The 27,388-nt window shown below is 43.0% G+C and overlaps 2 protein-coding genes across 3 annotated transcripts; one reads left to right on the forward strand and one right to left on the reverse strand.

Annotated features, from left to right (window-relative positions):
- TBP (TATA-box binding protein) lies at window positions 2,327–15,394 on the forward strand. Of its 2 annotated transcripts, none has more exons than XM_018053502.1 (8): window positions 2,327–2,815; window positions 5,671–5,874; window positions 7,402–7,808; window positions 10,079–10,166; window positions 11,540–11,631; window positions 12,322–12,489; window positions 13,858–13,952; window positions 14,635–15,394. In XM_018053502.1, exons 2-8 carry the CDS (start codon window positions 5,821–5,823, stop codon window positions 14,712–14,714), a joined length of 984 nt encoding a protein of 327 aa, XP_017908991.1. In that variant the 5' UTR covers window positions 2,327–2,815; window positions 5,671–5,820; the 3' UTR covers window positions 14,715–15,394. The 2 variants fall into 2 exon arrangements, with proteins under 2 accessions (XP_017908991.1, XP_017908992.1); XM_018053503.1 differs by having other exon boundaries at window positions 2,602–2,815; window positions 5,674–5,874; window positions 14,635–15,303.
- PDCD2 (programmed cell death 2) lies at window positions 17,022–26,413 on the reverse strand. The gene is made up of 6 exons (XM_018053504.1): window positions 26,042–26,413; window positions 25,252–25,494; window positions 24,807–24,938; window positions 23,401–23,504; window positions 21,804–21,917; window positions 17,022–20,343 (listed from the first exon to the last, which is right to left on the reverse strand). Exons 1-6 carry the CDS (start codon window positions 26,322–26,324, stop codon window positions 20,185–20,187), a joined length of 1,035 nt encoding a protein of 344 aa, XP_017908993.1. The 5' UTR covers window positions 26,325–26,413; the 3' UTR covers window positions 17,022–20,184.

Here is a 27,388-nt window from a genome sequence, read left to right on the forward strand (position 1 = left end):
ATTTGATTTCTGGTACCTCTGCCTTTTCTAAATCCAGCTTGTACATCCGGGAGTTCTTGGTTTATGTACTGCCCTTACTTGATTTAATACCATCTATTAATCTGTATACATGTTTACATACTTCTTTATATGAATATCATATTTTACAATTTAAAAATGTTAATAAAAAAAAGCAAGCAAGCCTTTGACTAATATAGAATGGACTGCCTGATATATACATGCAATTCTGGAAGCAGAAAAAGATTTTTGAAAAGTACTTTTTTTAATTAAAACTTTTCCTATACTTTACTGTAAACAAAGCATAAAAGAAAGGGTTTTCTTTGATGGTTATGGACAGAGAAGTATTGTATTTATTCAGGTACTGTCTTGGATACAAAAATTCCGTAAAATCTTTCCTATCTTAAGGAGCACACAACCTCATTGATTATGTGAAGCACAAAGGAAGCAAGCTAACAAGCATTACAACCTGCAATTATGCCTAAATGAACCATAGGATATTAGAGATACCAAAGGAACATTTCATGCGAAGATGGGCATAATAAAGGACAGAAGTGCTATGGACCTAACAGAAGCAGAAGATATTAAGAAAAGGTGGCAAGAATACACATAAGAACTATACAAAAAAGCTCTTTATGACCCAGATAACCACAATGGTGTGATCACTCACCTAGAGCCAGGCATCCTGGAATGCGAAGTCAACTGGGTTTTAGGAAGCGTCACTACGGACAAAGCTAGTGGAGGTGATGGAATTCCAGTTGAGCTATTTCAAGTCCTAAAATATGCTGCTGTGAAAGTGCTACACTCAACATGCCAGCAAATTTGGAAAACTCGGCAGTGGCCACAGGACTGGAAAAGGTCAGTTTTCATTCCAATCGCAAAGAAAGGCAATGCCAAAGAGTGTCCAAACTACCGCACAATTGCACTCATCTCACATGCTAGCAAAGTAATGCTCAAAATTCTCCAAGCCAGGCTTCAACAGTACTTGAACTGAGAACTTCCAGATGTTCAAGCTGGATTTAGAAAAGGCAAAGGAACCAGAGATCAAATTCCCAACATCCATTGGATCATTGAAAAAGCAAGAAAGTTCCAGAAAAACATCTATTTCTACTTTATTGACTATGCCAAAGCCTTTGACGGTGTGGATCACAACAAACTGTGGAAAATTCTTAAAGAGATAAGAATAGCAGACCATCTTACCTGCCTCCTGAGAAATCTGTATGCAGGCCAAGAAGCAACAGTTAGAACCGGACATGGAACAACAAACTGGTTCCAAATAGAGAAAGGAGTATGTCAGGACTGTATGTTGTCACCCTGCTTATTTAACTTATGTGCAGAGTACATCCTGTGAAATGCCGGGCTGGATGAAGCACAAGCTGGAATCAAGATTGCTGGGAGAAATATCAGTAGCTTCAGATATACAGATAACACCACCCTTATGCCAGAAAGTGCAGAGGAACCGAAGAGCCTCTTGATGAAAGTGAAAGAGGAGAGTGAAAAAGCTGGCTTAAAACTCAACATTCTAAAAACTTAAGATAATGGCATCTGGTCCCATCACTTCATGGCAAATAGATGGGGAAACAATGGAAACAGTGACAGACTATTTTCTTGGGCTCCAAAATCACTGCAGATGGTGACTGCAGCCATGAAATTATAAGACGTTTGCTCCTTGGAAGAAAAGCTACGACTAACCTAGGCAGTGTATTAAAAAGCAGAGACATTACTTTGCTAACAAAGGTCTTTCTAGTCAAAGCTATGGTTTATCCAGTAGTCATGTATGGATGTGAGAGTTGGACTATAAAGGAAGCTGAGCACTGAAGAACTGATGCTTTTGAACTGTGGTGCTGGAGAAGACTCTTGAGAGTCCCTTGGAATATAAGGAGATCAACCCAGTCCATCCTAAAGGAGATCAGTCCTGAATAGTCATTGGAAAGACTGATGCTCTAGCTCCAATCCTTTGGCCACCTGATGGGACAGAGTGACTCATTGGAAAAGACCCCGATGCTGGGAAAGATTGAAGGCAGGAGTACTGGAAGATAGAGAATGAGATGGTTGAATGGCATCACCGACTCGATGGACATGAGTTTGAGCAAGCTCTGGGAGTTGGTGATGGACAGGGAGGCCTGACGTGCTGCAGTCCATGGAGTCACAAAGAGTCTAACACGACTGAGCGACTGAACTGAACTGAACCATAGTCCTCTGGGGTCCAAATTTACCTATAGTTCTTGTGACAAATGTGAAAAGACTTCAAAAGATGGCAGCAGGCTACCTGTTTTTTTTTTTTTTAATCATTCCACGTTTGTGAATAGCTAACACTGCTTACCGCGCGCCAGGCACTGTTTATGCATTTCCGTAATTCTTCTCACATTGTTGGGACAAGCGGTATTACCATTCCATCCTATACATGAAGAACCTGAGGTGGAGCGGTCTGGTAACTTGCTCAATGTCACACCGCTAGTTGGTTTAAACAGTCAATATTTGAAAATCAGTATCTTGTCTACATCCAGCAGCGACCAATCAACATATTCTGGCAGGGCGGCCTCCCCCGGAAGCCAGAAGCGCTCCGCCCCGCCTCTTGTTTCTCTAAAGCCGAGTTTCCAAGGGAGTCAGAGGAAGTCGCCCGGCGCCCACACTTAGCGCGGCCGGCGCCCCTCGTGGGCAGCCTGCTAAAGCCGAGGGTGAAACTGGCGGAAGTGACGTTATCAACGCGCGCCCCGAGTCCTGTGGGATCGGGAAGGGTCGCCGTGGCGGGCGCCTGGGCCGCTGGGCGCTGAACTTCGTTTTCTCCGACCGGTAGTCGTCTCTGCAGTGACTCCAGGTACCCACCCTGTCAGCTTCTCTCTGAGAATTACTGCAGGGCGGTCCCTGCAACGACTCCCTGGGGGTGGTGGGGCGGAGAGGCGCGGAATGGAGCCGGAGACCGCGGGGGCCGTTCCTCTGGCTGGAGCTGCCGCCCCTTCGGCCTGTCCCGGCCGTGGCTCCCGCCCGCCGCCCTCTGCGGTGGCTCGAGAGCGGCTTCCCTGTTCGAGCGCTGGCGCCGGGCGCTGGTGGGGCCTGAGGCGGCACAGTCCCGCTCATCCGGGACCCTGCCATTCCTTAATTCTCTTTATTGAAAGGCATATTCACCCTGGCCTGTGCCCACCTGTCTTGATACCAACAGGGGTAGTTTTATAATAAAGTTGGGCTTGAGACTTTTTAATAACGTTTTGTCAGAGGCCGGAGACTTCAGGCACGTTAGAGTAATACGCAAATGCAAAGGTGTCCTTGTCTAGGCCCTGGACAGTGTGGTTTTCGCATGTAGTACTCTAGGTAGGCGTCTCAGAAAAGATTATTCTTGACTGAGTTACGCAGACACGAGGAGACTATACAGAATTTATTGATTCTTTTCCCTTATCAGTGATTATCTCCTCAAAATATCAAATTTGACGCGTCGGTTACCAAAAGATGAGGCGATGCTGCAAACAACTCTTTTCTGAGGATAAGTTAGTGCAGTAATAACTGTCGGCTTTAAGGACACGGGAGGAAAGATGGTCGGTACCATCACTTCGAATTATAGATGAGCTCTAAACAATGGTAACGTTAGGCCTCAACTACTTCCTCAGATTTTTTTTCTCTAGACTTAGTTTGCAGAAGGGGGTCAGGAGCCACCAGTTTCTGCATCAATCTGTTTGTATAAGTGAGTGGTTTCGATCCTGCCCGCATTATCTCTGGCCTCAACCATAGCAGTGACTCTTAAAGGGAACTTCCAGGCTCCAGCTTTGTCTCTTGGAGCCCATTCATACGTTCCTACAGTAGATCTGCCCGTGGTGCACTTCAGGACCTGGTCACTGCTTGCACTGCTTACATAAGGGGACGTGGCCCCACTTACATTTGCTGCCTCACCGCTGCAGGAGCAGTCCACACGGTCATGCTTGGTTTGTTGCTTGCATGCTCTTTCAATTTTTGTCTCTTTGTGCTTAACCTTTCTTCTGCCTGAAATGCTGAATGTAAATTCCTGCTCACCTTGCTAGACCCAAGTTAGATGGTCCTTGCTTTATAAACACACTCTTCTGAACACTTGGCAGTTAACATTGCCTTCTTTTCTCTAGCATGTCTGCATTCATTTGGGGCCTCCCGGGTGGTTCAGTAGTAAGAAATCCACCTGCAGTTGGAGGAGACACCAGTTCGATCCCTGGGTTGGGAAGATCCTCTGGAGAAGGAAGTGGCAACCCAGTCCAATATCCTTGCCTGGAAGATCCCGCGGACAGAGAAGCTTGGTGGACTGTATAGTCCATGTGGTTGCAAAAGAGCCGGGCGTGACCTAGCTACTAAACGGAACAGTGCATTCATCCATCATCAACATATCGTGTGTCAGACACTGTACCAAGTATAGAGATTACAGAAACATACTCCTGGTTTCTTCACTCAAGGGGCTTAGCACAGTGTGTGTCTGCTGTTATAGCACTTAAGTTTTGCAGTGATTATTTGCGTATCCCATACAAATTGAACTCTTTGATGCCAGAGACTGTATCTGTATATCCTCTTAATTTTCATATTTGCTGCACTGTGTTGCTGTAATAGATTAACAGTGCCCAAAAGAGCATGATTTTCTTATATGTCTGTTTTCTGAAGCAGCTTTCTCTGTGTTTGGTCTGCTTTCCACTCATGAGTTTGTAGGATATATAGTCTTCAGAGTCCTTTGTCCTTTCAGAGTCACTGCCGGATTCTGAGTGCTTTTTTATACAAGTACGTGCTTGAGGTACATGCGTGTCTTTGACATATAATTTGTAACTTTAAGATCTATATGTTCTGTGTGAGAAAACCGTACTAGATTGGTAACATTTAAACTGAAATCTAATAGTAATAGCTGACATTTATCCTGCGCTTACTGTGTTATAACTGGATGCTGTTCTTAAGGTATTAATCAGTCCTGTTTGAATCAGTCAGTTCTCACAGCAGCCTTGCGCACAGTAGGAGTCCATATGAACTAAACTGAATAAAAGGTCTTTCATTAGTCACTCGGTTCTTTAACCTAAAACGAATTTCAGATGTGTAGCCAGTAAAGAGATGATTTAAGGAAAGCCAGGTACGAGCATATTGGTATTTGTGTGCTCCGAAGAGGTAAAGGTATTACATATATAAAACACGATGTCTTATTTTTATGTCTGTACAGCTTCTATCACAGAATGTTATTTATTTAAGGTAGTCTCTCAATAAATGATCATGCTGAAGTGTATCGGATACAGTTCAAAATTTATTAAACTTAATGCCCAAGACATTATAGAGGATAGAAAACTGAACGAAATATTTAAAAACTTAAATTCAGCCTAATAGTACCATGTACACAGTGCATAATAAATATTTCTACTCAGATATGACAGTTTCCTTAGGAATTTATTTTCCTTGGATATTTTTCCCCAAAAGTTTTGAATGCTGGTTATGTACCTTAACATTTAACATTACAAGACTATAAATTGAACACATAACAAAATAGTTTTTGTCCTATTGACTATTTTGCACGCAGTCATGAAAAACATGGAAGGAATAAGAGTTCAGCTTTGTAAGGTAAAAGGAAATGAATTCCAGGATAGCTTGATTGGGTTTTTAAATTTGTTTTTGTATAACCATGAAACTGATTTATAAGGCTGTATAGCTTACCTGTATTCTTACATTAAACTTCAAATCTTTTCAAAGCAGCACCACCGTTTCTTGGTGTCCACGAAGATAACCCATAGAGCTGAGGAAGTCGCCAAGAATAGTGTGCTGGGGATGCTCTAGGAAAAGACTGAATGCTGAGGCAATTTCTAGTCCAAAGGTTTTTGATTTGCCAAGAAGGTGAACGTCATGGATCAGAACAACAGCCTCCCACCTTATGCTCAGGGCCTGGCCTCCCCTCAGGTAATGCAACTGGAGGGAGGGTGCACGTGGACAGAATCTGCACTGTTAGAGATACTGTGAAAGGGAAGGAAGGGAATTAAGCCATCTGTTGCTGAAAATGGACTTACATTTTTTTAAGTCTTCTTTATTTCATTGAGAATTTCCTTTAGATTTTTAATAGGCATGATAACGTTTAATTTGGGAAGTTTGGAAGCTAAAATATATATTTGTCTATAAGACTTAATCTTTTGATAAACACTTATGAAAGTGGTCCGAGTGATTACAGTGTTTGATTTCATAAGTAACCTAATTATTTTCTAGCTTTATCTTTTCCTTTTTATGTTTAAAGTTCCAAATAACATATCTACTTTTAAAATTTTTGAATAACTTCTGTTAAATAAAAAAACCCATTTTAAGTGTGTGTTTTGATAAGTGTATGCACCTTTGAAAGTTCTGAAACATTTCATTTAGCCTAAAAATCCCTCTCTGCCCCTTTACAGTTACTCCCCTAGCCCCAGGCAACAGCTGATCCACTTTGCAGACGTAGAGACAGTTTTGTCTACGCTAGAATACTGTGCAGGTGGCGTCCTCCCAGTCAGTGTGTGCTTTCCGTGGGTCTGTCATCTTAGCCCAGCATAATGTTTGCATATATCAGCGAATTCCTTTTTATTGCCAAGTGGCCCTCTTGTGTGGATGCACCACAGTTTGTTTTCCAGTTGCTGACCTTAGGGCTGTTTCTAGGTTGAAGCAATTGTGAGTGAAGGTGCTGTATGTGTATATTCTTCATGTCTGCTGTGTTTTTATTTCTCTTGGGTAGATGCTTAGGAATGGGATTGCTGGGTCATGGTGTAAGTGTGTGTTTAACTTTATAAGAAAGTGCCCTGCGTGTTCTCAAGTCCTGCCCGCAGCATGTGAGCATTCTCGTTGCTCCACACCCTCGCCAGCACTTCTGTTTTCACTTGAGTCTAAAAGTAAAAGTGTTTTCCTGTTGACTTACGATCTTGAGCATTTTGTCAACTGCTTAGTAACTGTTCATGTATCTGCATTTGTAAAATGTCCTTCACATCTTTTGCCCATTTTTTATTGGTCTGTTTGTTCATCTTTTATTGCATTTTGATTGTTGTTTATTCTGGATACAAGTTCTTTCTCAGATGTATGTATGGTAGATGTTTTCTCCTAATCTGTGTCTTAATTTTTAATTTTCTTAATGGTATCTTTCAAAGAATGGAAATTCTCAATTTTTTCACAGTCTTAGACCATTGTTACCCTCTAGAGCCTGAAGGGTTAAGCATCTTCCTAAATTCTCACGTGTTGTTCGTTGAATTTCACACCTAGGTCTACTTCCACATCCTAAGCTCTTACCTACTAGCTCTATGCTACTGGGCTGTGGTGAAGAAGAAAGTGAGGTGTGTGAGATGATGGCTCAACAGCCCCATTTGTTCTCGGATGGTGCCTGTCTTTGCACATCTCACCTGCACTTCTACCAGCCGAGTTCTGCAGACGCTTGACACCAGCCAGTCTAACCCACTGTTCTCTAACTGCCCACAGGGTGCCATGACTCCTGGAATCCCTATCTTTAGTCCAATGATGCCTTACGGCACAGGACTGACTCCACAGCCTATTCAGAACACCAACAGTCTGTCTATTTTGGAGGAGCAGCAACGGCAGCAGCAGCAGCAGCAACAGCAGCAGCAGCAGCAGCAGCAACAGCAGCAGCAGCAGCAGCAGCAGCAGCAGCAGCAGCAGGCGGCAGTGGCAGCCGTCCAGCAGTCGACGTCCCAGCAGGCAACCCAGGGGCCCTCGGGCCAGACACCACAGCTCTTCCACTCACAGACTCTTACGACTGCACCCTTGCCGGGCACCACTCCCTTATACCCCTCCCCCATGACCCCCATGACCCCCATCACCCCTGCCACACCAGCCTCAGAGAGCTCCGGGATCGTGCCGCAGCTGCAGTGAGTTCTCCTTGGTGTCCTGTCCCTGCCCTGGAGGGACCCCCCGCAGCTGCGCTGCTGTTCTCTGTTCTCAGATGGATTGATTTACTTGTGTAGTATTAATGGTGATCATGCATCAAAACATGCTTTATCTTACTTGAGAAAGGGAAGGGAAGCTGTCTTAGTGAGTCAGTGCCCCTAGGAAAGGTCTCTCAGGACATCTTCAGGAATTTGGTAGCTGTGCTTAGATGCTTGGGCCAGTGAAGTCCAGTTTGGATTGCATTATTGTTGTTGATATTTCACTGTAGCTGATTAACCAGATCAAGCCTTATATAGTCTCCCTCCCTTGTGGTATTATAAGTCTTTGGAAAGATTAATTGCAAAGTCACAGAATCATCATCGTTCATAGTGGTCCCTGTTTTTCTTCATTGTTTATCATAAGGGCTGCATATGAATCTTTGAGAGCTGTGTCCTTCCCACAAGCTGAGGATGGCTGTTCTTGCCCTAAATGGATCTTTCTACCTATGTGCAGTGGGTCCTGTATGTAACAGAAAAAGGGTAGGGGGACAGGTAGGGAAAATTTCTCCTCCCTGAAAAACAGATAGCCTCATATCTGTCAGTAAGAATTATATAGCTTTTGTCATTAGGAAGCTTATAACCACATGAAGGGTTATTTGTAATAATATATCACCCAGTTTTCATGCCAGTCATTCCTAATCATTTTTAGAACTAAGTAATGTTTAATCATGGATCATGACTGTTACACAGAGACCTAAATCTTGCCCTGGGTGTGTGTTTGATCTGAAACAATTTAAAAAAACAAAATAATGTTAATGATTTTAGAAAGATAAGCACTTATTAGTTCACCTTTGAAAATACCATATGCTGTTGTCTTGCACAGTTACCTGGCTCCTATGCCCATTTAAGTTTGCACCTTTGGTTTAAATTGTAATTTATACCCAGTTCAGATGGGTGTTTATTTCTTGCCAGCACCTTAATATTTCTGGTATTCCACAAAGCATCCCCCAGAATTCACAGAATTGTGGAAATTAAATAACATACTTTTAAACAGCCAGTGGATCAGAGATCACAGGGGCAGTTAGAAAATAGTTAAGACAAATAAAAATGAAAATACTGCATAGGGCTTCCCAAGTGGTGCTAGTGGTTTAAAGAGCTGCCTGCCAGGGCAAGAGGTGCGAGAGATGTGGCTGGATCCCTGGGTCAGGAAGATCCTCTGGAGTAAGAAACGCAACCCACTCCAGTGTTCTTGCTTGGAAAATTCCACGGGCAGAGAAGCCTGATAGACCTAATGGAAGCCTGATGGAGCACGGAGCATATTTGGGATGCAGCAAATATTGGTGCTGAGGGTGAGATTTATAGCAGCAAAGGATCACATTAAAAAAAAGAAAAATTTCAAAGCAATAACATTACAACTAGAAAAAGAGCAAACTAAACCAAAAGCTGTAAGAAGGAAGGAAATAATGATTAGAGCAGAGATAGATGAAACAGAGACAAAGAAAACACTAGAGAAAATCAGTGAAGCAAAAGATTGGTTCTTTGAAAAAAATCAACATGTAGTTAGACTAACAGAAAGTGAAGACTCAGAGTACTAAAATCAGAAAGGACGGTAGGGATGTTGCTACCGATTCTATGAAGTAAATAGATAAAGTTATGTGAACTTGTGTATATAAAATTGATTAGAAGAAAACAGATGTATAAAAATATTAAAAATGAAAAGGGAGTTTTTGTCTCCCGCCTGCGATGCTGTGAGGCGCAGGCGCCTCAGCACAGTTACGGAGGTGCTGCTCCGGAATACCAGTTGCCCCCTGACATCAGGGGGAGCAGAGGGCGGGGTGGGGGGCCCCCAAAGAGAGGAGAAAGAGAGTTAAAAAAGTTCATTGGACCTATGTAATATCAGTGTCTGGTTTTCTTGATCTACTGAGCGTTAATTGGAAGAAAAAGGTTTCCTTCCTTTGTCAGAGATAATTTAATTTTTGTTTGTTCAAGATACTTATTTTGAAAGAAGTGAGAAAGTCATACCTCACTTAGGCATGTATATACAGAGCAGTTTCTTCATCTGAAGATGGCAGTATTAATAGTTATTACTTCATAGTGTATTGTGAGTACTAAGTGAGGTTATCTATGTATTATGTTGGCATGGTGTTTGGTACTTGTTTGAACACTTAATGTCAGCAATTAAAAAATTTGTTTAATTAAAAAAATTAGGAAATATTTTGTTTTTTAGATAACTAACAGTAAATAATCATGTTTTCTTTTCAAATTTTTTACAGAAATATTGTATCCACAGTGAATCTTGGTTGTAAACTTGACCTAAAGACCATTGCACTTCGGGCCCGAAATGCTGAGTATAATCCCAAGGTCAGAACAATTGTATCAAACCACAGTGATAACAGAATTTTCTTCCAAAGGTCTTTCGATTAAAAAGAATATGTTGTGTTTAAGTTTGTTGACACCAACCAAACAAGAATTTAAAGCAAAATATGTAGCGTTTTTGTTCAATAACTGCCAAGTAAGAGACTGTCCGAATACAGCAGTCCACAGGATAAAGTCTCATATACTTACTGTGAGGGGATCATGCACAGTTACTGAACAAAGTATGTAGTGTGGTCCCATTTGCGTTTTGAAAACTATATAGAATAGAATGCCAGGCTACTTGGAATTTACTTCAGAATAATGCAATTGGAGAATTGGGAAAGGGGCATTTGAATGAGACAAGGTTAGCCAAAAACTAGTAATTGTTAAAGTTGGATAATAAGTACAAGGAAGTTTAATATATTTTTCTACCTTTGTATAACTGCCAGGTCTTTTTTTTTTAATAAAAAGATTAAGAAGAAAATACCTACAAATTTTCAGATTTTAAGATAGCAACCTAATGCATATGGCAAATCTGTATGAGTAGAGCATTATAAGAATTAACCTTTTGTGTATCATAATTTTATTACGTTGAATACATAATTTTACATATTTTTTTTCTAATGAAATGATAGTAGTTATCCAACCAGTAAAACTGGTTAAAGGAATTTAGGAAATGTAAAAAACTATAGAAGGAATTTGGAAAATGCTAAATAATTAGACATTTCCTGGGACTTGTATAAACTAGAATATAATGCTACCATTTTTACATGGTGGTAAAGTTAGAAGGAAGACAGACCATAGTTTTTAAATTAAAATTGTTAAAGCTATCTAACTTGTCAGAGTCATCTTCATTAGAAATATGTGAATTTTTTGTGTGTAATTAGGTAGCAGATATCACATTTTTAGAGAGGCCATTGCATTTATATAAATGCCAATAAAGCAGTGCAGTTTCTAAGAGTCTACGGGAATGGGGAGGTCACTTCACTGTGTGTTGATGTGCTTGTAATCTGATATATTCCTTCTGGAGGTGGAAAGGTTTGTAAGTTGATTTGCCTAAAAAATCATTAATAAAACAGAAAATTCACAGGTAAAGTTTTGCAGATATTATTTATCTTCAGTTGTTGGGATGTCATGACAGAATCCAAAACTCTCGGCCCAGCTGCCTCTGTCGTCACAGTTGAAGTGTTTGTTTCCTATGCAAAAGCATGTGTGCCACGTGGCGATGGAAGGGAGTCCTGTAAGGAAACATGTGACAGTGTCGTAACTGGCTCAGCACCAGGTCCCTCTCGTTGTCTGGGATGCTCCTGTTGTTGTGTAGGTCTCCTGATGGAAGTCAGCAGTCTGACCTCATTAACTGTTGTCTCTGGCTGTTCCAGCGGTTTGCAGCTGTCATCATGAGAATAAGAGAGCCCCGCACCACCGCACTGATATTCAGCTCTGGGAAGATGGTGTGCACGGGAGCCAAGAGGTGGGTTAGAGGAGCTCCTTGTCCGGGCCTGCATGTTCCAGAGACGGCTGTGCCATGGCATCTAGGGCTAGGCTGCTGCTTTAATGCAGACACAGTGTTACTGTTGCTTTCGTATTAAAGTAGTTGCTTCTCATCACCTTAGACAGTGGCGGCTTCATTTTCTTAACAATAGGTGTTAGTTTAGGACGTGTATTCCAACCTTATTTCTGTGTAACTCAGCGTGTGTACGTGCCAGACTTTCGGCATTCGTGACTCTGCACTTGATAGCCTTTTGTCAACAATGATGCTACGGCTTTCATTCTGCTTTTGTTATAGAAGCCCTGCACTGCTAAGTCATATTTTATCCAACAAGTCAGTTCTAGGAATGGATAAAGAAAGACATAACATAAAAGAGGAATTAGTGTACACATTCTTTGAGCATAAATCTCATCAGTATTTTCCTATCAAAGTGACGCTTGTTGGTTTTTATCTAAGTACAAATTTGTGGGCTTAAATACAGCAATATTAATGGTGATGCTGATATTATACTTCATGTCCATGAAATCTGGGGCTATCAATAATTTGGTGAATTGAAAGGTATTCGTTTTGGTAGGCCTACAGTTTTCTGTCGAGGATGTGGGAAAGTTTCTCTTATATAAATAATTGCGTTAGCTGTCTTTGAGTATGAATAGCTCGCTTTTTCTTTCCTAGTGAAGAACAGTCTAGACTAGCAGCAAGAAAGTATGCCAGAGTTGTGCAGAAATTGGGTTTTCCAGCTAAGTTCCTGGACTTCAAGATTCAGAACATGGTGGGGAGCTGTGATGTGAAGTTCCCTATAAGGTTAGAAGGCCTTGTGCTAACCCACCAACAATTCAGTAGGTAAGTCTGAAATACATGGGGTGGTTGCTTTTGTCAACAATTTAAAGTTATGATCTATTTAAACATTGTTCATGATAAAACTTAAGCAGAATAATCAGTTCAGTTCAGTTCAGTCGCTCAGTCGTATCCGACTCTTTGCGACCCCGTGAATTGCAGCATGCCAGGCCTCCCTGTCCAACTCCCGGAGTCCACTCAGACTCACGTCCATCAAGTCGGTGATGCCATCCAGCCATCTCATCCTCGGTCGTCCCCTTCTCCTCCTGCCCCCAATCCCTCCCAGCATCAGAGTCTTTTCCAGTGAATAATCAGTAAGAACAAATGATACACTGATAGGCACGCTTATTGTTGAAGTGTCTTCCCGATTTCTTTGGTAGTACCTACTGTTCTCACCAGCCTCCTCCTCCTCTATCTGGTAACTCAGTGACACCCAGAACTCCCCTTTACTGGCATGAAATCGATTCCCTTCTGTACGTTTCATCATTTTATTGCTCAATAAATACATTGTAAATGAATAAATAAAACCCACACCCTCTTGTATCAGCTTTTCCCCAGTTGCTTGAGTCTTTTGTTCTACTTCCTGAAGAAGACTTCGAAGGCAGGTGGTCCCCGATCACCTCTCACAGCCTGTCTGCTCACAGCAGCCCCATGGCTTATCATGCTCCTCTTGCACCAGGACCCTTGCACATCCCACTTTTATCCCTGGCACACTCTTCTGTCACTTTTTACCTAAGAAACTCCCACTGGCATTTCATGTATCCATCCCAGCGTCTCCCTTCCTCAGAGAAGCCTGCCTTGAATTTTCCAGTAAGTTAAACACGGTCATACATCCTGTTTTCAGTCTAACAAAGTGAGATTACTAGGGTTAGAACAAAACCGTACCAATAGTGCATTTAATCAGATAAAACAGGGCAAGGTTCAGTCTCCAACCAGTGTCTTTTCTGGCACTTAGGTTAAATTGCCTGAGCAAACGTAGCAGCTAGAAGATATTTCACTTTAAGGAGATGAGATGTGAATGATTAGAAAATCAACTGTGTGACTGGCAGATCTTATAGATGGATAATTACTGGGCTCTTTTAAGTTGATATAAACTTGTCCAGAATGAAACTTGATAAAGATCAGAGACTACAGAACACATTTATAAAACTCTTGTTCTTATGTCAGGAAATCCAGATTCGTTAGAAACAGAATTAGTTGGTCTTCAAGTGCTAGTGACGGGTCAGCCTCACTGGCCAGATGCTGCCTGCAGAGCTGGGCTTCACCCCCTCCTTAGTCTGTGGCTAGCCCAGTGCTTCCCCTTGGTCAGGTCCTCATGTTTTCTAAAGGCATGAGCAGCTGCTAATCCAAACTGTTGTGCTATTTTCCTTCTAGTTATGAGCCGGAGTTATTTCCTGGTTTAATCTACAGAATGATCAAACCGAGAATTGTTCTCCTTATTTTTGTTTCTGGGAAAGTTGTATTAACAGGTAAGTTGTAACAGAAGGTAGTGGTTGAAGTTTTGAAAGTGTCGAGAATGGCATTTTCTCAGTACTTAGAAGTAATATCACAGTGTTGGGACAGCTGATTAGTGACTTGCAGAGAAGCTTTGCCCCTTTTCTCTCTTCCTCAACACTGATGGGGAACCTCCACCAGAGGTGGTGAGCTGAGGAAAGTCAGATCACAGCCTTGCTGACGGAAGCGTCACCTTGGCGAGGAGGGGAGGAGGTGAGCGTTACATTGCATAATAGATGGTGTTTTAAGTTGGGTATCATCGTCTAAGACTTTGGTTTCCCTCAGCATTATCATTTTGCCTCAACAAAAGAAGATGCAGAAAGGCTTGGCTGAAAGCGGCAGTTGAGAGGATGGACCTCTGTCACTGCCAACCGCTGCCCTGCTGGGCCCTGCCCTGGTGCAGAGACAGCAGCTGCCCTGTGGGCAGACTAGGCATGGGAGGTGCAGTCATCTGTCTTGTTGCTTTGGTAATTCTTTTTTCAAAAAGCCAAATTAGGAAAATGCCACTTTGAAAACAAAAATATGATGGTGGCAAGGGATCCCATTGTGAATGTTTTGATGCCTGCATCTGTCTTACTGGATATGGAGAGAATTGTGCTTTTGTGGTTTTGTTAAGAAATGCCATTTCAGACTCTTGTACTCCACTTGTCTTCGTAGGTGCTAAAGTCAGAGCAGAAATTTATGAAGCCTTTGAGAACATCTACCCTATTCTGAAGGGTTTCAGGAAGACGACGTAATGGCTGCTGTGTTCTCCTGCCTCCCCCACCCACTTTTTTTTTGTTTTAAACCAATCGGTTTTGGTACACTCAGTGGTGGTGTGGACGGCCCCACGTGGTAGAGGATGGGCGTCTGGTTGTAGGGTGCAGCACCAGGTGAAGCTCTTCCACGTGTGCCCCCATGGGGTGCCGGAGGGGTGTTGTTTCTGCACAGAGAACACCAGAGCGTCCCTGTAAGTGGCTCAAACTGTGCTGCTATACGGGCAGTGCTGCCTGTTATTTATATTTAGATTTTAAACACTTACTGCTGTTGGCAAGTTGGTTTAAGGGACAAAACTAAGTGTTAAAGCCACCTCAACAATTGATTGGACTTTATTTTGTTTAATTTCTTCCCCATAAACCACAGTTTTTATATTTCTACCAGAAAAGTAAAACTCTTTTTTAAAAGTGTTGTTTTCTAATTTGTAACTCCTGAGGGTTATTTTTGTGCCAGACACATTCCGCCTTTTCAGTATTGCAGGACAGAATAGAAATGTATTAATGAAAACAAATGGCTGTACATATTTTTCTTCCTTCAGAGTACTCTGTACAATAAATGCTGTTTATAAAAGTGTTAGATTGATGTTGTAAATGAAACTTTGTAAGATTCATGTGATCATGCTGTTAAAAACATTGTATTTTAGATATAATGCGTGAAACCATTTCAGTGTTTGCTTGCTCGCTTCAATCAGCATCTCATTGTCGCAATGAAAGTGGCAGGATTGTGAAAATTCACAGTTGCTCACAAAAGTGTGTTCACTGCATCCCTTATATTGAGCACCTTCTAGTTCCCACATACCTTAATTCTCACAAAACTTGTAATCAGGTTTTGTTGCTCTTACACAAGGCAGGCAAACTAGGTCCCACCTGAGGATCTGCCCCAGGTTACAGAGCAGGTAAGTGGCAAACATGGGTTCTAAGCCAAAGGCCTTCATGGTTAGAACTGGGGTAGTCCCAACAGACTCAGATGGATGTCTGTTGTGCTCATGAATATCAGGTTAACATGTATAAGTTTTGGGGTTTCATCATATGTGGTGTGTGTGATTTTAATTGTAGAAATTGTTTTTCAGACAGCTCAGAGGTATATAATCAGGAAGGTAAGTTTCTTCTACTTCCTTCTGTTTGCCCTGAAAACAGTCTGTAGTTAACTACAGACTGGTGTTTCCTCAGCTCTCTTCTGTTCAGATTCTTTCCCTTGGGCGTGCTTTTCTCCATATTTGGAGAATACGGTAAAGCATACGTTTGATTTTATAGCCTCCTTTTTGTAGTCACTGTATCTCACACATATTTGCGTGACAGACAGACTTCCGTGACATGGAACTCGGTGGTGCCACAGCACCTCTTACATACCGTGATGCATTCAGTCCTCTCCTGAGTGACAGCCGTTTTCGCCATCTGCGGTGTTTCCCTGGTACCGACAGTGCAGCAGGGAGCGCCCTTTCGTGCACTTGTGGGAGCACAGGTGATTCTGGAGCGACACTCCTAGGGCTCACTGTGTTACCGAAGTTGCACATCCCAGGTGTTGATAGGTCCAACCGGAGTATAGTCCAGAAGTCATTAGTGATGCCAGCACCGTATGAACTCATCCGAAAGACATCATTCCAGCAGTATCTCCTTCAATCCAAGAATTGTCTCCTCACATGTAGCTCCTCTTAGGTTCTTCAGGAAAGTGTCATGATTTTTTTTTAGGGCTTTTACATTTCATAGAAGTTAATTCCTAAGTATTTTATAGTTTCTTAGTAATGGTATTTTTCAGAATACTTTAAAATTGTCGTTGATATATTTACCTATTTCCAATCCCTTGACTGAACTTAAACACACAGGAAACCCAATACGCGTTTCACATAATGTATTATTCAGAGGCAGACACCCCAGCAGCCACCAGCCAGAACCTTGCGAGCCATCCCAGGAGCTCCTCATGGTCCTGTCCAGATACACACCCCCATAACCATTATCCTTTTATAGTAATTACCTAACACCAATATCGATTAGTCTTCCATTTTAATAAATTGGTGTTTTTATGTGTTTTACTCCTGAAGTTCCCCGCCATCTCACTTAAGGAAATTTACATGCTTGTTTGGTGAGTGGTTTCTTAGTCTGTCTTGCTGTTGCCAAAGTCCAGACGGTTCAGTCAGCACGCCCTGTTCTGTTCCTGAAGGTGGGTGGCTGCATCTGAAGGCTTGATCCCTTGATAGAGACTCTTAAGTAGTGGTATTAGAAATTGAATGTCTGATTATCTCCTCATTGATCCATTAATTCATTAGGTTGTAAAAGATGAAATTTTAATCATTTTTTCATTATTTGTTGGAAAACTTTATTTATAGTGATATACTTCACATAGCAGGATAAGTGCTTATTTTCCCTTTAAAATTTCTCAAGATAAAAATGCCTCGTGTTCATATTAATACATCCAATCCAGACTACAGGGCTTTTAGTCAGCTCTGTATTATTTTTAAATTTATTATAGTTGGAAGATAATAACTTCACAGTGTTATAATGGTTTTTGCCATACATCAGCGTGAGTCAGCCACAGGTATACATGTGTACCCCATCAGCTCTGTGTTAATGTATTTTATGCTTAGAACCCTTAATTTTTAAAGACACAAGGGATGATGAGTTAGAACAACAGACTACCACCACCAATATGATTATCAAAAGCACTGAAACGTTTTTTCACTGTAATCTCTGAACTGTTGAAGGATGAGACCGGCATCAGCATCTGAAATAAGAGGGGGTGGATGCACTGCTTTCTGCAGTGGGGTAAGCTGCCTGGTCCGCCGGTGTCCAGGCCAAGCCCAGGCTGGGGGGATGGTGGGGCATGTGCTCTGGCAGTTTGACGTCCTCTGCAGGAGCAGCTGCTGGGTCCTGCGTCAGTCATTTCATGGTCGTTAAGGTTTGTAAACGTGTCTTCACATTTCTAGGGACAACTGAGTTACTTTTTTAATCTAAGTTTTAAATTTTTTAGTTATTTCAACTAGCTGCTGTTTTTGGACATGGCTGCCAAGTCAGTGCTGTGATTTGGATGTCTGTATCCAAGTGGAAATGCCCTGTGAACTCACTGTCATCTCCAGACCATGGCAGGAATATATACCTAAAGTAGCTTGGCTGATTACCACACGCCTGCAAGCCTGTGTATGTAGACATCCAGGGATGTCTCCAAATAGACCACAGTGAATTCACTTAAAAAGTCCTTAGCAGTCAGGGTGCTGTCCTGTTTTGGCAAACGTGCATCTGAGTGAGTTTGGACTATGAAGGTCGCAGTAGATCAGTTCTCCAGTGAGCTTCCTGCCAAGTGTGTGACTCCTACCATATTGTCTCAGTAGCCCCAGGCTGTGTCCCCTTAGTTACGGTGATCCTCGCTGACTCAGCACTCCTGGCTCCAGGACTGTAATGCCATTCTCTCCCTCTGAAAGTTGGATTCAACAGTCTCTCCATGGGATTCCATACTGCAGTTCTGCATAGATTGCTACGTTTAACTATTTTATATACACATCTTTGTATGAATTACACACTCACACACACCTGGTGGCTCAAGATGGTGAGGAATCCCCCAGCAATGTGGGAGACCTGGGTCTGATCCTAGGGTTGGGAAGATCCCCTGGAGAAGGGGATGGCCACCCATTCCAGTATTCTTACCTGGATAATTTCATGGACTGAGGAGCCTGGCGGGCTACAGTACATGGGGCTGCAGAGTCGGACACGACTGAGTGCCTAGCACCACTACAGTACTAACACTACTATCCACATAAAACCGAGTAAAAGGCTAGGACTTCCTGATACAAAAGTACAATGAAGTAATCGCCAGTGATATTAGCAAGTGATGGCAGGCTGTTCTAAGCTGTGTTTATGGTGGCAGTGCATTTCAAGGTTAGCAGGGCCATTAACCAGAATTAGCTGTTGGTCTTTAAGCAGCGGTCAACAGCGATGTCTTCAGGTTTGCCTTAGTGCTGGGCAGGCTTCACTGCTGCTAAGAGAACTGGGAATTATCTCAAGTGTATCTGTAACTGTATATTGCTTGGGTGGAAAGGAGCCTTAACACTGATTTAGGAACCACTTGTGTGAACAGAATATCCCTCATTTGAAAGCCTCTTCAGGGCCTCTCTTAGGTCCAACACTCCCTGGGGCCCAACCCAGAGAAATTCCAGTGGCTGATTCCAAATCATTCCTCGGGTTTACCTGCTACCTGGGCAGTGCTGAGGCAGGCAGATGGAAAGAGAAAACCGTCACTCTTGCCTTTCCGTCTCGGGTCTGTAAGCAGTGCCACTGGCTAAGGTCAGTTTTGAGGTAGAGCTTTTCCAAGTCAGTCTTCTGATTACGAATCTACTGACTTTTCTGATCCTGCTAACTGTTGCCTTCAGAATTGGTGGGTATCCCATTCACTGTACTAATTAGTCAATGATTAGTGATTAGTGAATGATTTTCCAGGCAAGAGTACTGGAGTGGGTTGCCATTTCCTTCTCCAGGGATCCTTGTCCTGACCCAGGGATCAAACCCAGGTCTTCCACATTGTAGGCAGACGCTCTACTGTCTGAGCCACCAGGGAAGTCCAATTAGTGAATGGGGTTCAGAATTTTCTCACATTCTGGGCTTCCATGTAAACTGGAGCCTGTGACAATCACCTGGTTATTATACATGTCTTTTGGGGTTTTACCCAAATATTTTTCTCTTGAATTTTGCAAATTTTAGGGGGAAGATGCTCTGAGTGATAGTTTGACTTAATTAGGCACATAATCTGTTTATATTGTAAAAAAAATAAGTAAAGAGATTTTAGTTTGTTTTAAATATAAGTCAAAAGTAAAAAATTCATTTTGAACATAAGTAAAAAGTTCTTGGTTCCACTGCTGAGTTCACATCTAGTATCTTTCTGATTTTTGATATACATACACATGTATATTTTTACAAAACCTTCACCATCTATAATGATCTTATAGATGGGGTGGTCTATAGATGGGGTGGTCTTACAGATCGGGTGGTCTAAAGATGGGGTGGTCTTATAGATGGGGTGGTCTATAGATGGGGTGGTCTATAGATGGGGTGGTCTTACAGATTGGTTAGTCTATAGATGAGGTGGTCTAATAGATGGGGTGGTCTAAAGATGGGGTGGTCTAAAGGTGAGCTGCTATATAGATGGGGTGGTCTAAGATGAGCTGGTATATAGACGGGGTGGTCTACAGGTGGCATATACATGGTTCATGGATGGTTTTGTCTATTTTACTTGATCTGCATATAGGTCTGTATCGTTAAGACGGTAGCCTCCTGCTAGATAGATACACCAAAATTTATTCAACTCCCTGCCGCTGGACATGTCTGTCTAACATTCAGACAATGTAAACAACACCTAAAACTACCTCTGTGTATCTCTGGTACAACTGTTTCCTTAGGATAAAGTTCTAGAAATGGAACTGCAAGGTAAAAGAGATTATGAATATTTTAAGGCTTCACACCATTGTCTTTAGGCTGCATCTGTTATATCTTGCTTCCAAACAAATTCCTCTGTGTAGCCAATGCCCAGTTTACAGCTCTCGGCACAGGTGAAGATGGCCAGGACACCCCAGTCGACGCTCCTGCCCAGTCTGTCCGCCTTCAGGTAGTTGAGCAGCTGAGGCATGACCTGAGGAAAGGATTGCACAGTCAGAGCTCTCCTTGAAGGTGAGGAGGACACAGTTTCCAACAGACCAGATCTTCCCCGCCAGGGCTACTGTAGGGATCATCTCTCAGCTCTGTCTCCACATTTTACAGCAAGGCTGCAGAGAAGGCAATGGCACCCCACTCCAGTACTCTTGCCTGGAAAATCCCAGGGATGGAGGACCCTGGTAGGCTGCAGTCCATGGGGTCACTAAGAGTCGGACACGGCTAAGCGACTTCACTTTCACTTTTCACTTTCATGCATTGATTGGAGAAGGAAATGGCAACCCACTCCAGTGTTCTTGCCTAGAGAATCCCAGGGACGGGGGAGCCTGGTGGCCTGCCATCTGTGGGGTTGCACAGAGGCAGCAGCAGACTTTACACTGGTAACTTACTAACAATCTAAAAATACTTTGCAACTCTGTTTCTTTAAAGCCCCTCTTTATATCTGGTGTCCTTTTATCTGAGAAAGAAGTTCCCAAGTATAAGATTGGCTGATCTGTTTAATCTTGCTGTTAACCTAATTATTTTTTATTAATAATAATGCCACAAAAATAGGGCAGAGGCTTCTATTTGGGCAACTTTTATTTTGTGTTATTTACAATCTGAATAGCAGATGCCGTTCCTATGACTCTGAAGAAACACTACCATAGTAGAATACAAAAAGACAACCTATTGACGTGTTTGTTTAGACGAGAAAGGGGTCTGAGGAGTCCGTGGTCTCCTGGGAATCAGTCCAAGGCAGCACTGCCACCACTGCTATCAGACTGCTGTACAGAGCTCGTCGTGGGTGTCAGGCACCAAGAGCCAGCCCATTTAGGCTAAGTCCTCAAATCACCCTTTCAACCGTTAAGAGATGACTATGACTTTATAATGTTAGTGAATCAAGAGTTCAAGGGTTGTTTACACCCAACCCAAACGGACCCTGATGCTACTACTCTCTTTTCGGCAAGAAAAATTTTATCTTAATCATTACATTCATTTGTTCTAACAAATCCACAAACCAAGACTAAACAGAGCAAGGGTTTTAAAACAGTCCTCTCACAAAGATTAAAGCTATATTATTTTAAATCATGAAGGTAACAACAGAGGCCCTAACCCTAATGGTCTAACCACACTGGGAAGCAGGGGATGGTCCAGGTGGCATAAATGACGTTTAAATCCTCACTACTGCGGAAGTCAGTCAATAGATAATGTCTAGAAACTAGTAAACTGATAAATCTCAGAAAAAGCAAGCAAATTAGAGGCAGAAATAACTTCCAGATTAACCAGTAGAGGATAATTCCCTCCTTGGAACATACTGTAAAGTGGGGCAGAAAGTGTCCTTCAAGGGCACCTTCCATACATAGTACCCAAAGGAACGCTTGCACACAGATTACTTTGGCAAAGTTTTTTAATACTTAATAGGGTAAATATATACTAAAATATTCCTTTTCAAGATCCTACCTGGAATTCAAATAATCTCTTAGCACCACAGGGGCAATCTGGAATATCCTTTTCTTGAGGGATATTTTCACCGGAGATCCAGAGCGGGGCAATCCCTCTGCCATATCTGAGAATCTAAAATCAGTTAGGATCAGTTTAAATCACCAGCATCTCATGTGACCTGAGGATCATCTCGAGAAAGTTGGTACATACTCTGACAACTGATGAAACGCTCATTGGAAAACGAGTTTCCTGTCTGCCTCTCCCCCACCCCCTGGCACATACACACAGCACCATTAATGCCTGCCTCAGTATCATCCAAGTAATGCTTTCAGCTCATCTGATGCAGGTCATCACAAGTATTTTTCTTAGGTGCCAATATGGTTAGATTCTGAATTCTATGGCTATTTTGTGAAGAGACTATCAATAATTCTATTTCCCCCTTACCAGGTTGTGAATATAAAATGCAGCCCAGTGTCTCTGCTGACCTTCACACAGATAAGGAACCTTAGTTGCCAAGTTTGAAATGAACAAATACCAAGTGAGACACTGTTTTAAATACAACAGAAGTGAATTTCACTATAATAAAATGTTACGCAGCAACTGAGTGACTTTCCTAGATGTTTCTTGTTAAAAAAGAAATACACATTGCTAAAAACCACCTTCTCAGTATTTAGGACCTAGATCTATTCTTCCTATAAGCTCGAGTATTTATTTGTCTAGTGACTGACTTATGGGAATTTTGCAAAGTCTTTCGTGGTTTATATTTAAGGTGAGGGAAATTAAGGGAATAAAGTTAATGGAACAAAACAGGCAAAGGAAACATCTGCTGAGCATGTACTGTGAGTCTATAATCTGCCTTAATCTGAGCACCTACTGTGAGTCTATAATCTGCCTTAATCTGAGCACCTACTGTGAGTCTGTAATCTGCCTTAATCTGAGCACCTACTGTGAGTCTATAATCTGCCTTAACCCTCAAAACCACTTTTTGCTTCTCCCTCCACTGTAGATACAACTACATCAGAAGGCCAAAATATAACTCAAGGAGCCAGGAATCCTCACAACGGCAAAGCCCATTATTCTTTTCACAAAGGCAGTGATTTCTCTACTAATGTGTCAAGTTAATTTTTATAAGTCAAAGGTCCCTGTTGGAAAAATGGGCAAAAACTTCCTTTCTGTCTTGCCATTAGTGTCTAAACTCCATGTGTTATAGGCAACAAAAGATGTTTATCTCTGCTGATGGTTTTAGAAAATGATTGTATGATACACCCTGTGACCTTGAGTCTTTCCATAATCATTAAAAGGATCAGCACTGCAAACAGCTTTCCATATGGACCCCCTGTGTGAAGGAGTCCTAAACACAAGAGACTAACTTTATCAGAAAGAGTCACTTCTACACAGGTGTGGGGTTTTTTTTCTGGTGCGGGGCTGGGGGTGGGGTTGGCACACACAGTGGTTTTGGGGATCTTAGCCCCCCAACCAGGGATCGAACCTGGGCCCCCAATAGTGGGAGTGCAGAGTTCTAACCACTGGACCACCAGGAATTCCCAACTCAAGATTCACAATCCCACCCCACCCGAAAAGAGCAGCAGAAGGGGCTACATGAGTTCCATTTCACCTGTTCTGGTTCAAGAGATGTTTTAGTTTTGAACTTCTGGAAAATTCTATCTTCCCTAGATTCATGTTTTGCCATGGATTCCAATTCTTCCTCATGCGCTTCACCTGAAAAATCATCAACATTATTATTACGGCAACAGGAATAACTCACGTCTTGACAATAAACACATGCAGAGGAAAGCCAGTTTTTAAACAACCAACTTAGTGTTAAATCAGACAGTGAAGGCCTGATGTTTTCATAGGCTCTCCCTGTTTTGGTTCATTAACATCTGTGCTTTAAGACTACCTAACTTTTCAGGTACTCCATGAAGAAGCATTATTCTGCTGTTTCTTTAAAGAGCTTCTCCTTAAACCTTCAAATTAAGAATAGACCCCAAGTCCCAGGCTCAGGACTGCTGTACTCAGGACTGAAAAGGATACTCCCAAATCATGAGCCCTTCTAATTCCTATTGTCCTTCACTTGTCTGAACTCTTATTTCCAGTTTCTTTCTGCCCCATCTCTCCTTTCCCAGCTGGTACACTCATTCAGTCATCACAGGCTCACTGGACCTGGCAGTTCACACTTTCACTCTCACCTCTGGAATCCCAGCTACCTGAATCACCCTGTCCTGAACAGGCAAGAGTCTTTGTAACTCACAGGGTATTTTTGATACCCTGAATGTGAACTATAAGCCAGTAAGCTGACATGCTAATGGAAAATTTAATTTAGAGTCTAAAAATCTACATTCTGTGGTGGTTAAGAGTTCAAGTTCTAAAGTCAGTAGATGTGAGCTCAAACTCCAGTTCTGAAACTTAACTTTGGTCAGTTATATGTCCAAACAAGTTATACCCAGAGCCTCAAACTCCTCACTGCAAAATGAGGTACTGTTTTCAAGGTATTGTTCTGATGCGAAAACGTCAGTGAGATCATGCACAGAAGGCCCATGGGACGTGCTGCGCAACAGAGTGCGTGTTGCAGAGGGGCTGGCTCCTACTCAGTCTCAGCACAGGCACTGCTCTAGCACCTGACCGCCGTGAAGTAACTGACAGGATCATGGAGCGCAAACTTGCCAGATAAGAGGGCGCCTGCCACCCACCAAACACTTCAAGGCACTCTCATGTATACCATCTCAATTTGAGAAACACATCTTGGAACCAGATAAACTTTCCAAGTTTCCAGCATCTTGTGCAGACCCACCCAACTGACCACCTGGATACACCCTGCGACACTTCACAGGAATCAAAATATACGTTATATATGCCACGGAGGGAAGTACAGAAAGGATATCTCCAAATGGGGCAGTATTTGAAAAGTACAGGTTGAAGCCTCCCAAGTGAGTTGCTCAGTGCTTCTCTTCTTGGCATATCGAGCTCTTTCTTTCAAGTATTCACTCACTTAACGAATGAGTTTTGAAACAGTTTCCTTACCCATGGTTCCTATAATCTCTGATTCATCATCTCTTTCCACAACTTCAGGTATAATCTCATCTTCTGTTTCTATTACAATTTCAAATTCTGGAAAAAGGAAGTTGTGATCTGGAACTGTACTGTCCAAATTATCTGAAACAAGAAGGTAACTAGCATCATTAGTGATCATTTAGTTTTGAAAATAAAATAATTTCCTTTTTATGAAATGTATTCCATGTCATAAACAGTATTCCTTAGACACTAACATATGTAGCTGGTTGGGATGTGAGTGGGTGAGAACTCACAGCTCCTTCTTCATAAAGGTGTTTATCTCACTAGTTAACCAAAATTCTGAAAATTATTACACCTTTTCTAATGTTAACCTTTATCCTCAAAATAAAAGATTTGGCCTTTAGACACAAGGAAACTGAGCTGATATTTCAAAATTAAAAAAGAACTGACTGACCTGTCTGTGCACAAGCCTGCTTGTGTCCTAATCTCCAGTCCAGACTCTGATGCTCCTTACTGCAATAATGTGCCTTGTGACATCTGGAGCATCTTTTGGGGCCTGAACAGCCACAAACTCTGCAGAGATGTGCACCAGACTTGAGCTGGAGATGCACAGACTCTCCCGTCTCTGACGGAGGATCCTCAGAAGGCGGCTCATAGGAATAGAAGTCATTTCGCCTGGGCAGCTGGTTTCTGAAAACTAAGGGGAGGGAAGGAGAACTGTTAACGAATGATTTAAATAAAACAATACAGCAATTCAAGTATTTGAGCCTTCACACTGGACTGAAAAAGACATTCATTTTTTAAAAAGAAAAACTAAAGACAGTTTTCCCGTGCAAAGAGCTCATCTTTTGGAAACGGAGAAAAGAACGAGAAACTTCTACAGTTCACACAACTAAGTGCGCTCTTACAGTTTATGCAAATTAACAAGAATAATAGGTAAAGTCAGACTACAGAAATAAGAAAAACCTGTTGGGATCCACCTTTCCAAACAGTGACAATTTCCATTACCTGAAAGTACCCTAGCACACCTACTACCTAGTAATTAACCAGAAGGCTGGCGGCCAGGAGTGAGCGAGCACGCGGGACGGCCCCACCCCCGCAAGTGCTCGCGGGGTTCTGGGGGGAAGAGGCCGGCGGGGTACGGAGGAGGCCGGGCGGCTTCCTGACGGGAGAGGCCGGCGGGGTACGGGGGAGGACGGGCGGCTTCCGGGGCCCGACCCGGAGCAGAGGCCGCGGCCGCTCACCGCGCAGGCCGCAGCAGCACGGCGGCGTCCGGCAGCAGAAGAGGAAGAGACAGCGGTGGAAGGCGTCGGCGCGGCCCGGCAGCGGCGCGTACACCTGCAGCAGGAACGCCATCGGGCGGCCACACAGCGGGCAGGCCAGCTCCGGGGGCCCGGGCAGCCCGGCCGCACTCAGCCACGCCGGCCGGCCGCCCACCTTGCTGGGAAACTGCTCGCTGCGCAGCCGCCACGACGGCACCGCCTCCACGAAGCCCAGCTCCGCCGGCCCGGCGCTTGGAGACGCCATGGCGTGGAACACAGGCTACTGGTTTCGCGAAACCACTGCCCCCGCTGCTGCCGGAAGTCGGCCCCGGAAGTGCGGACGGCGGACCAGACGTGATTGGACAACAGCGCAGAGGGGGCGGGGACACGGGGGGACCGGATTGGGCGGGCTCACTTATTCCCGGTTTCCGGTCCTTGCCTGGGGCTAAACAGATAATATCGGGTGTCTTGTTAAGTTCAATTCAGTGGCTCGGTTGGGTTCGACTCCTTGCGACCCCATGGACTGCAGCACGCCAGGCTTCCCTGTCCATCACCAACTCCCGGAGCTTGCTCAAACTCATGTCCGTCGAGTTGGTGATGCCATCCAACCATCTCATCCTCTGTCGTCCCCTTCTCCTCCTGCCTTCAATCTTTCCCAGCATCAGGGTCTTTTCCAGTGAGTCAGTTCTTCGCATCAGGTGGCCAGAGTATTGGAGCTTCAGCTTCAGCATCAGTTCTGCCAGTGAATATTCAGGACTGATTTCCTTTAGGATTGACTGGTTTGATCTTGCTGTCCAAGGGACTCTCAAGAGTCTTCTCCAACACCGCAGTTCAAAAGCATCAATTCTCTGGCGCTCAGCTTTCTTTATAGTCCAACTCTCATCTCCATACATGACTACTGGAAAAACCGTAGCTTTGACTAGATGGACCTTTGTTGGCAAAGCAATGTCTCTGCTTTTTAATATGCTGTCTAGGTTGGTCATAGCTTTTCTTCCAAGGAGCAAACGTCTTTTAATTTCATGGCTGCAGTCACCACCTGCAGTGATTTTAGAGGCTCCCCTCACCTTGCCCAAATGAAGTCTGTCACTGTTTCCCCATCTATTTGCCATGAAGTGATGGGACTGGATGCCATGATCTTCGTTTTCTGAATGTTGACTTTTAAGCCAACTTTTTCACTGTCTTCTTTCACTTTCATCAAGAAGCTCTGTAGTTCTTATGGTGACAATATACAGCCTTGACATACTCCTTTCCCAATATTACCTAGGAACCTGGAATGTTAGGTCCATGAAAGACTAGAGACCTCTTCAGGAAAATTAGAGATATCAAGGG

The sequence above is a fragment of the Capra hircus genome, chromosome 9, assembly GCF_001704415.2.
Source record: "Capra hircus breed San Clemente chromosome 9, ASM170441v1, whole genome shotgun sequence".
Lineage (NCBI taxonomy): Eukaryota > Metazoa > Chordata > Mammalia > Artiodactyla > Bovidae > Capra > Capra hircus.

Coding starts and splice junctions, on each gene's coding strand:
- TBP (XM_018053502.1), top strand. CDS start 5,821: ATGGATCAGAACAACAGCCTCCCACCTTATGCTCAGGGCCTGGCCTCC. Junction 12,490..13,857: donor ACCCACCAACAATTCAGTAG/GTAAGTCTGAAA, acceptor TTTTCCTTCTAG/TTATGAGCCGGAGTTATTTC. Junction 13,953..14,634: donor TGGGAAAGTTGTATTAACAG/GTAAGTTGTAAC, acceptor TTGTCTTCGTAG/GTGCTAAAGTCAGAGCAGAA.
- PDCD2 (XM_018053504.1), bottom strand. CDS start 26,324: ATGGCGTCTCCAAGCGCCGGGCCGGCGGAGCTGGGCTTCGTGGAGGCG. Junction 25,495..26,041: donor GTGCTGCTGCGGCCTGCGCG/GTGAGCGGCCGC, acceptor CCCTCCCCTTAG/TTTTCAGAAACCAGCTGCCC. Junction 20,344..21,803: donor AGAGATTATTTGAATTCCAG/GTAGGATCTTGA, acceptor TCCTTTCCTCAG/GTCATGCCTCAGCTGCTCAA.